Genomic DNA, 16,758 nt, shown 5'->3' with positions numbered 1-16,758 from the left:
AGTAAAGCTTTAATAATGTAAAAATGACATTAAAAACATTCATTAAAACATAAGTAACTTCAGAAGTCTTCTGGCTTCATAACTGTAAAGCAAACGAGCAGTTTTGTGCTTTTCATACTAAAACAAACAGTAAACCAACTCACTGCCATCACATCTGTTCACAAAGGGAAACTCTTCCTGTGCGCCTCTCCCTAAGTCCTCTGGTTTATTTTAGAATCAGAAACACAAATCAGGACTAACACTTTTTGCAGAGCTGGCACCTTCCCCTGAGGAGGTGTGCTAGTTGTGAGCCTTGGGACAGCGCCCTGCCACGCTTGAGACAAGGTTCTGTAGAGGAACCCCGTGGGCAGACGGAGGGCAGGCTGGTGTCTCGGGAGTCTGGAATGGGGGCCCCGGGTCAGCCGGATTCCGCCACTTAGTAGCGGCTTTGGACACACGGAAGGGCTGCTGCGCTCAGGGACTCTGACTCCCCAGGGAATGTCAGCCTCGGAGCTGTTGGCAATCTGGAGCCTTTCTCTGCGCCTTATTTTCAAAGGGAAGCTGCTTTTCACTTAACTTAGCTAGCCCTTCAGAAAACTTTAATTACTAAAATGCACTTAATGCTTGGGATTGTAAGCATGCAGCAGGAAGAAAATAAGACAATGAAATAAGGGCTAGAATGAACAGCCAGTGTGCAGAAAGCGTTCTAACCAATGTCCCCTGGCCCTCGCCGGGTCCCTGTGTCAAGTCCCGAGACGCCTGTGCGGTCAGCTCTCCCTTCTCCTGAGTTTTCTCCCATGGATGTGAACCACTAAGAACACTTCATCTCCTGGGTTACAGGAGATAAAGAAGGCAAAAGCAAGTCATCTTTGGGGTTTGCTCCAGTTCTTATTAAGCTTCACGGAATCCATACACAGGAGGCGAACGCAGACACAAGCACCTCGCATCAACGAGTCGGGCTGGCGTGGGGAGTGGTCATAGGTCACCGTCCTAACCTTCTCATGGCCCATTTACCTACAAATCTGAGGTCTGCCATCTGCTTGGGTCCCTTGGCAAGAGGGTCAGAAATCATTGTCACTCTCATCCAGGGGCTCAGGCTTCTGGAGCCTTCTGCTGGGCTTAGCTGGTGACAGAGCAATGCTCTCGTCCTCCAAGTCCTCGTCATCTTCTTCATCGTCGTCCATGTCAATCTCACTGTCCTCTGAGTCGTCCTACAGGAGAAAGACAGCAAATGCAGCAGGCGGTCCCATCTCGCCACGACGTCCTACCGTGGTCTGAGACCCTGCCTCTCCTTTCCCACTAGTAGCTCGAAGAATAAAAGCACAACTAGCAACACCCCCGTGTGAGAGACGAGCTCGGCAGAGGAGCCGTCAGGCTGTGGTGGTCTGCGTGAGACCGGCTGGAATACACACGTGGAACATGTCACCTCGCTTGTGATGCACCAGAGGGGATCCAAGCTGGAGCTGCAGGGGACAGCCCTCCCATGGACGTCTCAGGAGCACCTCAGCTGTGCTCTGAGGGTTACTGACTCCTGGGGGCCTGAGATGCTCCCTCGGGCAGCAAAGAAGGCAGAGGCTGAGGGAGGGAAGGACGGAAGACGGAAAGCAACACAGGCAGTGGGTGTAAGGGGTGAGATGAAAGGCAGGCCCTCTCCCTCATCATCTAGGTCCAGGGTGACCAATTGGCCCAGCTTAGAGCTGCAAGTTCTGTGCTCCATGGAAACCTGCACGGCGGGCTACCCATCAGTAGCATTCTCAGCGTGTTCCTGAGTGCTGCGATCTTACAAATACCCACACACATCATCCCACCCTTGCCCGGCCACTCTGCTCTCTCTCCCCGTTCCAGCGGAACTCCTTCCTGAGCTGCTGACCTCACTGGCTCTGCTTGTTCCCCTCTCGCTGTCTCTTAAGTACCCATTAATCAGGCTCCCACCACCAGCTCCCAAACTCCTCCGACTGGCTCACACATTCCGTGGATCCCAACTCAGTGGGAAGTTCTGTCCTCATCATGCTCCACCTGTGGGCCGTACCTGACAGCCTCACTATCACGGGCCCCAGATTCCATCTCCAACCCTACCCAGACTTGAATTTCCACGGCTACAGATGCTGGCATGTGGGCGTCTCACAGGCAGCTCGCACCAAGGATGTCCAAGACCAAACTCGTGATTTGCCCCTGACCCCTCAAGTGGCCTTGTCTCAGAAAACCAAGCCTGTGTGCTTTCCGCTGACCAAGTCAATCTATCAACAAAACCTTACTGTTCTAACCCTGGAAACACACCCAGATTCTGGCCCAGCTCACTGCCTCCACGGCCACCACCTGAGGCTGAGCCCCTGTCACTTCTGACCTGCACAAGTGCCATCCCCACCTCCTGGGTTTCTCATGCCCACCAGTCAGCTCCTGGCCCTCCGGGGCCCAGGATTCTCCAGCGCCTTCCTGTCACACTCGGGCCCACTGCATCCCCTCCCCCGGTCCACTCCAGTCAGGCTCTACCTGTGTGGCGCACAGCCTCTCAGGCCTCTGCTCCATGCCCCCACATCAGAGAGCCCTTCTCTCTCTGTCTCCTTCCTGTCTCTCCTCGCCCCGCGAACCTGCTCTGCTTCTCATTCTACCATGGAGGCCCTGGCCCTGGCTGTCTTGCTACGGCTGGAGTGTGCACATGCTGGAAGCTGGGCTTTGTTTCGGCCCGTGCTATGTTCCCCACAGCCCCTAGCATGTCAGGCACACCACAGGCACTTAGATGCACGTTCAGTGGCTGGAGAACCACACGAGGGGGGAGCCCCTGTGTCCCAAGACGTGTGGACACAGCCTCCTGGAAGTGAGTGTCAGGGTGGCACAGAGGAGATCTGTCCTCTGTCCACCGAGGACACCGACCCTGCTCTCCAGAGTCCGTCAACTCTCCCCACCCTGCCCGGACGCAGCAGGTGACGGACTGCAGCCAGTCACTCTGTGGGCACAGAGTGAGTGAACCCTGCTGCAAAATCACAGCACAGTGTGTGCTCCCCCCAACACCTGTGGCATCCACTTGAGAGAGCTGGTTTAGAAAAGGTCAGTATAGTCACCTTGCTGCACAGGCCAAGCAGCACTGCCAACGACTGCAGAAAACCAAGGCCGAGGGTAACAAGTGCACCGCCTCAAAGACCCGGCAGTGACTTCCTCAGGAAAGCTCACGGCACCAGCACCCCAAGTCCCAGCCTTCACCTGACCTCCCTGAGGCCCTGGCCTCAGACACCCCACTTCCACATTCCTCACCCAGAGTGGGGTGCAGTAGAGGGCTGGCCTTGAGCCCTGGCCCCCCAGTTTTGTCCCTTCATGTCTAGGTCGTGCTTCAAGGATCTGATGACTCCCCAGTCACAAACTTCCTTGTCTCCTGGCTCAGTGTCTGTCCTTGTCCCTGCACAGTGCCCTGGAGGTGACTCCTCTCACCGTGCATCCATTTGGAATGGCGTCCTGCCCAGGAGAGGGGCAGCAGCACTCCTGGAGGGACTCTCTACGGGCTCTGAGAGGGCTGACACACACCAACAAACAGTCAAGTCAAAAACGAAAACCAACCTGCTTCTTGGAGCTGGAAGTCTTGCATTTACCTAAGAGAGCGGGTGCTGCTTCCGTCTTTGGAAAGCAAGAACGGAGAGAACAGTGAGAAGGCGAAAAAAGTAGGGCAAGCACATTCAGGTGGACAGAAATGCACCATCAACGAGCAAGGAGAGGAGCCCAGCTCCTTCGAAGGCCAACTCTGCCCCAGTCAAGTGATGGGCTGGGCTGAGAACAGCTCCTCAGCAAATCGAATCTACGCGGACAGCCTGAGACCTGAGGACAGGACTGACAACGGAAGCTGCCCAGGACTCACTTCATCATCGGAGTCTCCGCCCTGCATCGTGCCCACGACGTGTTTGTTGGGTCGTCCTGAGGACAACAAAAGAAGTCATGAAATCTTGGAAAATAAGGGGAAAAACAGCATTTGATATTTGTTTTCCCTTAGAAAAGTGGGAAAAAGGAAGAATCATACACAAAAAATGTGAGTACACCCAACTAATCAGAACTGTCAACCAACAATCATGGATCTTTGCCAATTGTACTGTTAAGAAAATGGGCAATAAAATATAAACACAAATCATAAATTAAAAAATAAACATTGGGCCAGTGTAGTTCCCATCCAGTGGGGTGGGAAGCTACATGAGATGCCAACATCACATACTGAAGTGCTGGTTCTAGTTCCGGGTTCCACTTCCCACCAGCTCCCCCCACTAAGGCACCTGGGAAGGCAGCTGAGTATGGCCCAAGTCCTTGGGTCCCTGCCACCCATATGGGAGACCAGGATGGAGTGCCTGCCTTCTGGCTTCAGGCTTCAGCATGGCTCAATTCTAGCTGTTGCAATGATTTGGGAAGTGAACCAGTGGATGGAATAAATCTCTCTGCCTCTCCATTGCTATGCCTTTCAAATCAATCAATCAATCTAAAAGAATACACACATGCATCCTATAAATATTTTAGGGGGGAAATCAATGAACACCATCATTAGTTTTAAGCATTGCAACTGGCATGCTATCTGGTGAAAAAGAATGTATGTCCATCAATTGAATATCAGATAAAGAAATTGTGGGTTATGTATGCCATAGAATACCACACAGCAGTTTAAAAAAAAATAGAAATCCTGTTGTTTGCAACAAAATGGATGAAATTGGAAAATATCAGACACAGTGAAATAAGCCAGTCCCAAAAGGACAAATACCATATGTTCTCCCGAATCTGTGATAACTAGAGCACCTAAAAGGTAATCTATAGAACTGAAATTGACACTTTGAGGTGCAATGACTTTGAACAGCTCTTGTCTCAAATGTTGACGAATATTTTTTTTCATACTATTTTTTTTTTTTTGACAGGCAGAGTGGACAGTGAGAGACAGCGACAGAGAGAAAGGTCTTCCTTTGCCGTTGGTTCACCCTCCAATGGCCGCCGCGGTAGCGCGCTGCGGCCGGCGCACCACGCTGATCCGATGGCAGGAGCCAGGTGCTTCTCCTGGTCTCCCATGGGGTGCAGGGCCCAAGGACTTGGGCCATCCTCCACTGCACTCCCTGGCCACAGCAGAGAGCTGGCCTGGAAGAGGGGCAACCGGGACAGGATCGGTGCCCCGACCGGGACTAGAACCCGGTGTGCCGGCGCCGCAAGGCGGAGGATTAGCCTCGTGAGCCGCGGCGCCGGCCTTTTTCATACTATTTGTTGAACTCTTTTCTTAGTATGGAGTTAATCGTACACGTATAAAGTTAATTGAAAATAGATCTTGGGGCAGCACTGTGGCAAAGTGGGTAAAGCCACCGCCTGCAGTGCCAGCAATCTATATGGGCGATGATTCAAGGCCCAGATGCTCCATTTCCCATCTAGCTCTCTGCTATGGCCTGGGAAAGCAGTAGAAGATGGCCCAAGTCCTTGGGCTCCTGCACCTGCATGGGAGACCCAGGAGAAGCTCCTGGCTCCTGGCTCTGAGCTCTGGATCAGTGTAGCTCCGGTTGTTGCGGCCATTTGGAGAGTGATCCAGCAGATAGAAGACCTTTCTCTCTCTCCCTGCATCTCTGAAACTCTTTCAAATAAATAAACAAATCTTAAAAAAAAAAAAAAACTTAGTAAAAACTAAAAATGGTAATAGGAGAGGGAGGAGAAGGAAGGGTGGCAGTGTGGGTGGGAGGGAAGATATGGTGGGAAGGATCATATTCCAACAGTTTTATTTATGAAATGCATGAAGTTTGTATTCCTTAATTAAAAGGTTTCTGGGAAAAAAACTGAAAAAAAAAATGTATTCCTCGTTTACAGATTTATATTTGGAACTTGGTTTGACCTTTAGAAACTAAAAGAAACATGTACCACAATTAGTTTATTTTCCAAACCAAACCTCATCCTTATCTACGGGCTCCTCCGTCCCTCCTTTAGACACGACTTCTGCTCAGTCTCTAGAGCTTCCTTTATGAAGGGGCAGGGCTGAGATGGCAGCGCTGTGCCCACACCACGAGGCTGAGGAAAGCAGTGTGGGCTGCGCAGAAAGCAGCTAGCTCAGGCCTGGACACAGACACTTCAGCACAATTTACAAAACTTTCCTTGGTCAGACAAAATACCAAATATGTGTCACCTGAAGCCCTCCCTTACAGTTTTTAGAAATGGACTATGTAATTTTATTCTGCAACCTAAGTGGTCTGCAGAATCCAGGAGAACCCGTGCTGGTACTAAGTTATGTTGGGCCAACTTAACTTTTATATCCATGGCTCCTTCCCATCAATTTAAGAGTCATACTTGTGGGGCCAGCACTGTGGCATAGCGGGTAAAGCTGCTGTCTGCAGTGCCAGCATCCCATATGGGCGCTGGTTAGAGTCCCAGCTGCTCCACTTCCAATCCAGCTCTCTGAGAAAGCAGCAGAGGATGGCCCAAGTGCTTGGGCCCCTGGACCCACGTGGGAGAACCGGAAGAAGCTCCTGGATCCTGGCTTCAGATCGATGCAGCTCTGGCCATTGCAGCCAATTGGGGAGTGAACCAGCAGATGGAAGACCTCTCTCTCTCTCTCTCTGCCTCTCCTTCTCTCTGTGTAACTCTGACTTTCAAATAAATAAATAAATATTTTTAAAAAGTCATATTTGTTCATCTCTATGTTGTGAAGCTGTTAGAAAATTAAAACAAAGCAAAAGGAATCCAGGACACCTAACAATCCTATCAAAAAAGAAAAATAATAAATGAAGACAGCTGAGCAGACTTAACACAAGCACAGTTCTTCAGATTTTGGGACATTTGCAGATTTTAAAATTAAGCATACCTAATCTGTAAACTTAAATTCAAAATGTTCTGAATACTGACGTGATGCTCAAAAAATCTGATTTCAGAGCTTTCCAGATTAGGTAGCTTAACTCATAAAAAATGATGAAATGAAGATGATTTTACTCCTTAAATTTATTAGACATATAAAAAGAAAACTCTGTTCTAAACATGAACAGAGAGTGGATAACAAATGTTTTTAAAGGCCAAAACAGGGCAACCGAATAGTATCTACCAAAATAAAAATTTATAAAATCTTTGACCTAAAATTTAGTTTTCAATGGTGCAACCTAAAGAAATACTTGCAGAGGCTGGCACTGTGGCATAGCAGGTAAAGCTGCCACCTGCGACAATGACATCACGTACAGGTGCTGGTTTGTATCCTGGCTGTTTCACTTCCAATCCAGCTCCCTTTTAATGGCCTGGGAAAAGCAGCAAAACATGGCTCAAGTACTTGGGCCCCCATCACCCATGTGGGAGACCTGGGTGGAGCTCCTGGCTCTGACCTGGCCCAGCACTAGCCTTTGTGGCCATTTGAGGAGTGAGCCAGCAGATGAAGATCTCTCCCTCTTTTTTTTTCCTAAACCTCTGGGTTATTTAAAAAAAATATTTATTTATTTATTTGAGAGGCAGAGTTAGTGAGAGAGAAAGGGAAAGATAGAGAGATCTTCCAGCCACTGTTCACTCCCCAAATAGCTGCAACGGCCAGACCTGGGCTGATCTGAAACCAGAAGCCAGGAGCTTCTTCCGGGCCTCCCACACGGTGCAGGGGCCCAAGCACTCAGGCCATCTTCTAGTGCTTTCCCAGGCCAGAGCAGAGAGCTGGATCAGAAGTGGAGCGGCCAGGACTTGAACTGGTGCCCATATGGGATGCCGGCACTGCAGGCAGCAGCTTTACACACTACACCACAGCACCGGCCTCCTGTGTAACTTTCAAATGAATAAATAAATAAATATTAAAAAAGAAGGAAACACTTGCAGACATGCAGAAATAAGTACATACAAGGAAAAAGAAATAAATATCAATATGAGAATGCTCAGGTGAAGTATGGGCTTGATCACACTATGAAATGTGATGTAATAAAGCAGATCTGTATTTTACTGACACAGGAAGAGTCCAATATATTTAATTTCTTAAAAGATTTTATTTGTTTGAAAGGCAGAGGTAGAGAGAGAGAGAGAGCAAGCTTCCATCTGCTGGTTCACTCCCCAAATGGCCACAAGAGCCAGGGCTGAGCCACACCAAAGACAGGAGCCAAGAGATCCTTCTGGGTCTCCCATGTGGGTGTAGGGGCCCAAGGACTTGGGCCATCCTCTGCTGCTTTCCCAGGTATATTAGAAGGGTGCTAGATTGGAAGTGGAGCAGCCAGGTCTCAAACCAGAGCCTTTATGGGATACCAGCACTGCTGGCAGTGGCGTTATCCCCTACACCACAGCGCCAGCCGCAGTAAATTTCATTTTTAAAAATAAAAGGAATCCATCTTGTTTGGTCCCATGTAGCTTCAGATGCTTTCAGGCCATCTTTGTACCTAAGTTTGGGTGTGTGCACGTGTGCATGGAAGGCAATCTGCAAAGACACACCTCGTGGCCACAAGCATGACCCTTCATGGTGGCAATGGGACATGGGCAGGATCCTAGGGCAGCGTCTACATTCCCTCCACAATTTTGTTGCTTGAATCTTTTGCAATGAAAAGAAGAAACCAGAAGAACATTTTTGAAAAGGCAGCAGTGCTCGCATAAGTCCCTTCCCTGTGCACGAACTCTCAGGCTGCAGACAGGGAACTGCACTGAGGGCAGGTCCAGACCCCAAACGGGAAGCACAGCACCCATTGGCACAGCCAGTGTGCTCCCCTGGCCTCTGTGAGAAATGCCCAAGCCCAGCCGATTTCTCAGGACCACAGGTCATTGTATTAGCGGCCAAGATGAGCGCCAAGCCAAATCCTGATCAACAAAAGGCCCCTGGAGGCCCAGAGCGTGAACTGCTGCTGCGGTCACCCACAGCATGCTTGTGGGCCCCAGCCTGGCTGTCGGGCACAGGGAGAACAGAGAAAGAAGCCATGCTACCTTGCATGAGCACCTCCATGGCCGTCCGCGGCTTGGACAGCCGCCTGTCTTCCACCTCACTGTCAGACTCGTCGTCCTCCTGAATGTCCATGTCTGAGTCGTTGTTCCCTGCAGGAACACAAGAAAGCAAAACGAGAGGCGCTCTGTCACTGCAACGGTCCAGTGAGGCTGCGAGCGCCACGTGCACTCCCCGCCTCCCCGCGGTGCGTCAGAGTTTATGAGGCTCTGGACTTGCTGAAGATACTGAGGGGGCAAACAAGGCAGTGCTGCACTTATTACAACAAATTTCCAGAGTGAGAATAAAGGAGGGCAGGTACGTTGATAAAAAACAGTAGTGCATGGGGACGGCGCTGTGGTGTAGTGGGTAAAGCTGCCACATTCAGTGCCACCATCCCATATGGGCGCCGGTTTGAGTCCCGGCTGCTCCGCTTCCAATCTAGCTCTCTGCTATGGCCTGGGAAAGCAGTAGAAGATGGCCCAAGTCCTTGAACCCTTGCACCTGCTTTTGGATCGGCGCAGCTCTGGCCATTGCGGCCAACTGAGGAGTGAACCAGCGGATAGAAGACCTCTCTCTCTCTCTCTCTCTCTGCCTCTCCTCCTCTCTCTGTTTAACTCTTTCAAATAAATAAATAAATCTTTAAAAAAACAAAACAAAACAAAACAGCATTGCAGCCATCAAGGCAGGTGGCAGCTCCTGGCTGGCTGGGGACCTGCTTTGTTCAGTGCTGGGCTCCTCAGTCATGGAGCCTCTGGAAAGGCAACAAAGCAATTCTGGAGTGAAGGAGCCCAGACCAGGAAAGGCACCCAAAGGGATGTCACAGTGACTGGCAATTAATATCATGTGATATTCTTCACCAGGCCAAGTCCCACTTATAAAGGTACACTGTGGCAGGTGCTCATGTTGAGTTTAAGATGTCACTTGGGATACCTGAGTTTGAATCCTGCCTTTGTTTTTGGTTCAAGATTTATTTATTTGAAGAGAGAGAGAGAGAGAAATCATCCATCCACTGGTTCACTCTTCAAATAGCCACAACAGCCAGGGCTGAGCTAGGCTGAAGCCAGGAGCCAGGAACTCCATCTGGGTCTTCCTTATAGGTGGCAGGAGCCCAGGTACTTGGGCCATTTTCTGCTGCTTTCCAGGCACACTGGCGGGGAGGTGGATCAGCAGGAGAGCACCTGGGACTCAAACCAATGCTCTGATATGGGATGCGGTGTCCCCAGCGGCAGTCTAAGCCACTGCATCAAAACACCAGCCCCTCTTTTTCTTTTTTCCAAAGGTTTATTCATTTGGGGCTTGTGTTGTGGCACAGCAAATTAAGCTTCCCCCCTGCAACAACAGCATCCCAAGGCAGTGCTGGTTTGAGCCCCAGCTGCTCCGCTGCCCATCCAGCTCCCTAATGTGCCCAGGGAAGCAGAAGATGATCCAAGTTCTTAGGACGCTGCCACACGTGTGGGAGACCAAGAAGAAACTCCTGGCTTCAGCCTGGCCTAACCCTGGCCATTGTAGCCATTTGAGGAGTGAATCAGCGGATGAAGACTTCTAACTCTTTCAAATAAATAAACAAACAAAAAACTTAACAGGGTCTGGCGCTATGACATAGCTGGTAAAACCACCACCTGCAGTGCTGGCATCCCATATGGGAGCCGGTTCAAGTCCTGGCTGCTCCACTTTCAATCCAGCTGTCTGCTATAGCCAGGGAAAGCAGTAGAGGATGGCTTGAGTCCTTGGACCTCTGCACCAGCATGGGAGACCTGGAAGAAGCTCCTGGCTCCTCACTTTGGATTGGTGCAGCTCCAGCCATTGTAGCCAACTGGGGAGTGAACTGGTGGATGGAAGACCTCTCTCTCTCTCTCTGCCTCTCCTTCTCTTTCTGTGTAACTCTGACTTTCAAAATAAATAAATAAATCTTTTTTTTTTTTGACAGGCAGAGTGGACAGAGAGAGAAAGAGACAGAGAGAAAGGTCTTCCTTTTCCGTTGGTTCACTCCCCAATGGCTGCTGTGGCCAGTGTGCTGTGGCTGGCGCACCGCGCTGATCCGAAGCCAGGAGCCAGGTGTTTCTCCTGGTCTCCCATGGGGTGCAGGGCCCAAGGACTTGGGCCATCCTCCACTGCACTCCCTGGCCACAGCAGAGAGCTGGACTGGAAGAGGGCAACCGGGACAGAATCCGGTGTGCCGGCGCCGCAGGCGGAGGATTAGCCTATTGAGCCGCGGTGCCAGCCAATAAATAAATCTTTAAAACAAAACAAAACAAAAAAACTTAACAAAGAGATTTATTCATTCATCTATTTGAAAGGAACAGAGACACAGAGAGAGACAGAGATCTTTCATCCACTGGTTCAATCCCCAAATGGCTACAACAGCTGGGGCTAGGCCAGGCTGAACCCAGGAGCTTGGAATCCCATACTGGTCTCCCATGTGGGTGGCAGGTACATTAGCAAGGCGCCAGATCAGAAGTGAAGCAGTCAGCACCTGAACCAGCACCCCAGTACTGTGTCCCAAGCGCCAGTTTACCTGGCTGCACCACATCCCCACCTCGTCAAGCCCTGCAGCCCCCCTTGTGATTGCAGCTTTTTGCTAACACACTAGGAGACAGCATGTGATGGCGCAAGTGTGGAAGATCCACATGGAGTTTGGATGGAGCCAGGCTCTGGCTCCAGCCTGGCCCAGCTCCACTACTGCAAGTAGTTATGGAGTGAACTGGTAGATGGGAGATCTGTGCCTGCTGCTGTCTCTCTCTGCCTCCCAAATAAATGAAAATAAATAAAATGTTTTCAAAAAAGGTATATATACATATATATTTTAAGGCCGGCGCTGTGGCTCAATAGGCTAATCCTCCGCCTTGCGGCGCCGGCACACCGGGTTCTAGTCCCGGCAGGGCACCGGATTCTGTCCCGGTTGCCCCTCTTCCAGGCCAGCTCTCTGCTGTGGCCCGGGAGTGCAGTGGAGGATGGCCCAAGTGCTTGGGCTCTGCACCTGCGTGGTGAACCTTTCTCTCTGTCTCTTTCTCTCTCACTGTTCACTCTGCCTGTCAAAAAAAAAAAAAGTTATTTATTTATTTGAGAGGTAGAGTTACAGACAGTGAGAGAGACAGAGAGAGAAAAAGGTCTCCCATCTGCTGGCTCACTCCCCAAATGGCCACAATGGCCAGAGATGAGCCAATCCGAAGCCAGGAGCCAGAAACTTCTTCCATGTCTCTCATGTGAGAGCAAGGGCCCAAGCACTTGGGCCACCCTCCACTGCTTTCCCAGGCCACAGCAGAGAGCTGGTTCAGAAGAAGAGCAGACGGGACTAGAACTAGCATCCACACGGGATACTGACGCTGCAGGTAGAGAATTAACCTGCTGTGTCGTAGCACCAGCCCCAGTATATTTTTCAGAAGATTACTTCCCACATATTAGCTCTTCATATCATTTCTTAAAATACTTTTTTGGAATCCTATGCTTGCAGGCTGAACATTTTCTTAGAGGAATCTACAGAAGCATCGTTTTACAGTGGGTATCCGCGGCCTCCCCGCCTGGTCCCCAGGGTGCAACGCGGGATGGGGGATGAACGGGAGGTGTGTGCAGCTGCTGTTCCAACTGCTGACTGAGCAGTCACAGGATGGACAGTCACTACGGGTCCGTCTGGAAGTTTGCTTTGCCCCTGCCACAATACAGGAGAGAAGTGAGACCAGCTGGGCACCGCGAGAAGCTTCTGCTCCTTTCCCCAGGCTGAGAAGCACGGTGCCTACCATACAGGGCATGGGCAACCTGGGTGCCAGAGAAACTGTCCAGCCGAGCATCCTGCAAGGTCTACAACACAATTAACCTGAAAACCACCGTCCCCGAAGCCTGTTTAGACAACATAATCAGTTGTGAGTGAGAGCCCAGCGGAAAGAAGGGGCCATCAAAGAAGGAGGTACCTTTCTCTGAAGGGAGGAGAGAACTTCCACTTTGATTATGGCCTTGTCTAAATAAGGTCGGAGTTTGTGAACTCAAGAGGCTTCCATAGCCTTGGCAGCTCATGACAAGAGCCTCGGGTGATTACTGACCTCATAAATAAGAGTGTCAGTTGTTAAATCAACAACGGGAGTTACTGTGCACTTACTCCCCACGTAGGATCTCTGTCTTTAATGTGTTGTACTATGCAAATTAACAGTAAAACTAGTACTCAAACAGTACTTTATACTTTGTGTATCTGTGTGGGTGCAGTCTGTTAAAATCTTTACTTAGTGTATACTAAGTTGATCTTCTGTATATAAAGATAATTGAAAATGAATCTTAATGAAGAATGGGATGGGAGAGGGAATGGAAGATGGGATGGTTGCGGGTGGGAGGGAGGTTATGGGGGGAAAAGCTGCTATAATCCAAAAGTTGTACTTTTTGAAATTTATATTTATTAAATAAAAGTTTAAAAAAAAAAAAGAAAGAAAATATAATTAGGGGCTGGTGTTGTGGTGTGGTGGGTAAAGCCACTGCCTGAGATGCCGGCATCCCATGGACACTGGTTCAAATCCCAGTTGCTGTACTTCTGATCCAGCTCCCTACTAATCAGCCTGAGAAAGCAGCAGAAGATGGCCCAACTACCTGAGCCCCTGCCACACACGGGAGACCTGGATGGAGTTCCAGGCTCCTGGCTTTGAAGTAACTCAGCCCTGGCTGTTGTGGCAATTCGGGGAGTGAACTAGTGGATGAAGATTTCTCTCTCTGTAACTCCACCTTTCAAACAGACAGATTTTTAAAAAACTTCAACTTGGGCCGGCGCCGTGGCTCAATAGGCTAATCCTCCGCCTTGCGGCGCTGGCACACCAGGTTCTAGTCCCGGTTGGGGCACTGATCCTGTCCGGGTTGCCCCTCTTCCAGGCCAGCTCTCTGCTGTGGCCAGGGAGTGCAGTGGAGGATGGCCCAAGTCCTTGGGCCCTGCACCCCATGGGAGACCAGGAGAAGCACCTGGCTCCTGCCATCGGATCAGCGCGGTGCACCGGCCGCAGCGCGCCTACCACGGCGGCCATTGGAGGGTGAACCAACGGCAAAAGGAAGACCTTTCTCTCTGTCTCTCTCTCACTGTCCACTCTGCCTGTCAAAAATAAAAATAAAAATAAAAAAAAAAAAACAAACAAACTTCAACTTGGGGGAAGGCACTGTGGCATAGTAGGTTAAGCCTCTGCCTATGGTGCTGGCATCCCATACAGGCACCAGTTCATGTCCTGGCTGCTCCTCTTCCAGTTCTCTGCTAAGGGCCTAGAAAAGCAGCAGAGGATGGCCAAGGAGATCCGGACAAAGCTCCTACTCCTGGCTTTGGATAGGCCTAGCTCTGGCCTTTGCGGCCATTTGGGGAGTGAACCAGCGGATGGAAGACCTCTTTGTCTCTCTCCCTCTCTCTGTCTATAACTCTGCCTCTCAAATAAATAAATAAATCTTAAACAAATTCAACTTAATTCACTTTTTACTGCATCTTGAAAAATTATGTCATTGAATCCTTATCCTGTATAATGCAAATCAAATAATATCGTGAGTTCAAAATACAACTAGTACATACTCTTCAGGCTCAATAAGGTTTCTTATTCTTCTTTAAGATTTGTTTATCTGAAAGGTGGAGTTACAGAGGCAGAGAGCAAAAGAAGGAGGTCTTCCATATGCTGTTCACTCCCCAAATGGCCACAATGGCCAGATCTGGGCTGAACTAAAGCCAGGAGCCTGGCACTTCTTCCAGGTCTCCCACTTGGGTGCAGGGGCCTAAGGACTTGGGCCATTTTTTACTGCTTTCCCAGACCATTGCAGAGAGCTGGATCAGAAGAGGAGCAGCTGGGACTCGAGCTGGCGCTCATATAGGATGCAGGCACTGCAGGCCGTGGCTTTACCCACTGCACCACAGCATCAGCCCCAAAAAAGTTTCTTCTGATAAAGCAATTCAGGCTGAGAGCCAAGCAGATAAACTAAGTCAGTGCAAGCTGTCATGATGATCACTAAGGGGTAAAATTAAGTGTGGCTGACAAAGGTGCTGACAGGATAAAGAACAGGCCTTTCAACAAACAGCATTGGGACAACTGGCTAGCTATGTGCAGTTGTCTATGCCACCGCATATATATGGATACCTCACACCATGTACAAAAATTAACTCAAAAAGGGTCAGAAACCTATAAAACTATAAGGCTCTGAAAAAAACATAGGGGTAAATCTTGGTAACCTAGGATTAATAATTTCTTAAATACAGCACTAAAAGCACAAGCAACCAGAGAAAAAACAGATAAATCTGGCTGCATTAAACTTTGTGCAGCAAAGGACAGAATCAAGAAAATAAAGACACACCACACAGAATGGGAAAAAGTATTTACAAGTCACAAATCATGTAAGGGCCTATCATCCAGAATATATAAGGCACTCTTCCAACTCAATTTAAAAACCAGCAAAGGGGGTCGGCACTGTGGCGTAGCCAGTAAAGCCTCTGCTTGCAGCGCCGGCATCCCATATGGGCGCCACTTCAAGTCCCAGCTGTCCACTTCTGACCCAGCTCTCTGCTATGGCCTGGGAAAGCAGTAGAACATGGTGTGAGTCCTTGGGCCCCGTACCCACCTGGGAGACCCAGAAGAAGCTCCTGGTTTCGGATTCACCCAGCTCCAACCATTGTGGTCATTTGGGGAGTGAACCAGTGGCTGGAAGTCTCTCTCTCTCTCTCTGCCTCTGTAACTCTGCCTCTCAAATAAATAAATCTTAAAAAAAAAAAGCCTGAGTCACCTAACGTCTTCAGAGGAGTGTCTGAATTCCTAATGTGACAGGGAACTAGCAACAAGGTTGGGAGGGTTGGCAGAAAAGTAAAGAAATGTCGTTGGCTGTCACCACAGGGCAGCTAAACAAAGCACTGGCCTTTTTAATCTCTGGCATCACTCCCACACGGCTCAAGTCCCCAACTTCAGACAACCTATCAGCAAACCCCCGAGTTCACCTCCTGCTCAGTGGAGGAGGGTGCCTGTCACAAGCTCTGAGCCGCAGACCAGCCCGTGTGACTCAGCAGACTGGAGTCCTGTGTGCACAGGGTCCTCGCTCCGAGAACTCACTCCCTCACTGGTGCTCCCAGCAGGCGGACTCCCCTCACCTGCTACCTGCTCTCCCCCAGCTCCATGAGCCAGCCTTTGCCAGTCCAGCATTCCTTACCGAGGCCTACCTGGGCCTGTATTTAAACCCGCAACTCCTCAACCCCAGCAGCCCCCACACCTGCTCCACTTCCCCCACAACATTCTTCACCTTCCAACCTACAGGCAACTTTGCTTATCGCTTGTCTCCTTGAACTAGAATGTAAGACTGGTTAAGTCAAGGATGCCTGTCCAGTAATGGCCAAGGGGTATTCAAAAAGTTCATGGAAAATGTATATTATGAAAAAACTGTACATGGCTTAAAATTTTTTTTGCTCCAAATAAACCCATCTTTTAATTCAATCTTCCACAAAATTTTTTCTTTATTTTTATTTGGAAGGCAGAGACAGAGAGAAAAGAAAGAGACAGAGACATAGATCAGTCTTTTATTCTCTGGTTCACTTCCTAAATGCCTTCAACAGCCAGGGCTGGTGAGCCTGCAACTCAGTTGGGCCTCCCGCAAGAATGGCGGGATCCAAGTATTTGAACCATCATCTGCTGCCTCCTGGGTGCACATCAGCAGGAGGCTGGAATTGGAAGTGGACCCAGACCCAAACCCAGGAATTCCAATATGGAATATGGGCATCCCAGTGGCAACTTCACCGCTGTGCCAAATGCCTAACCTAACAATGCATTCACTTTGTCTTGGATTGTATGTGTGTGTTTTGAAGATTTATTTATTTATTTGAAAGGTACAGTAAGAGAGAAGAGAGAGAGAGGGAGACAGAGAGAAATCTTCTATCCACTGGTCCACTCTCCAAATGGCCACAGTACCCTGGGCTGGGGCAGGCTGAAGCCAGGAGCAAGGAACTCCAT

At 49.7% G+C, this 16,758-nt stretch overlaps 1 protein-coding gene across 1 annotated transcript in view; it reads right to left on the bottom strand.

Moving 5' to 3' along the window:
* CLUAP1 (clusterin associated protein 1) overlaps window positions 1-16,758 on the bottom strand; it is a 47,286-nt gene continuing 30,528 nt past the window's right edge. Inside the window, exons 10-12 of the mRNA XM_062180036.1 lie at window positions 8,833-8,940; window positions 3,824-3,879; window positions 1-1,190 (exon numbers count right to left, since the gene is read on the bottom strand). Coding sequence (XP_062036020.1) covers window positions 1,041-1,190; window positions 3,824-3,879; window positions 8,833-8,940 — 314 coding nt within the window. The 3' untranslated portion in view covers window positions 1-1,040. The remainder of the gene's footprint in view (window positions 1,191-3,823; window positions 3,880-8,832; window positions 8,941-16,758) is intronic.

Source organism: Lepus europaeus, chromosome 21 (genome assembly GCF_033115175.1).
Source record: "Lepus europaeus isolate LE1 chromosome 21, mLepTim1.pri, whole genome shotgun sequence".
Lineage (NCBI taxonomy): Eukaryota > Metazoa > Chordata > Mammalia > Lagomorpha > Leporidae > Lepus > Lepus europaeus.
This window is presented reverse-complemented; position numbering and strand designations above follow the sequence as displayed.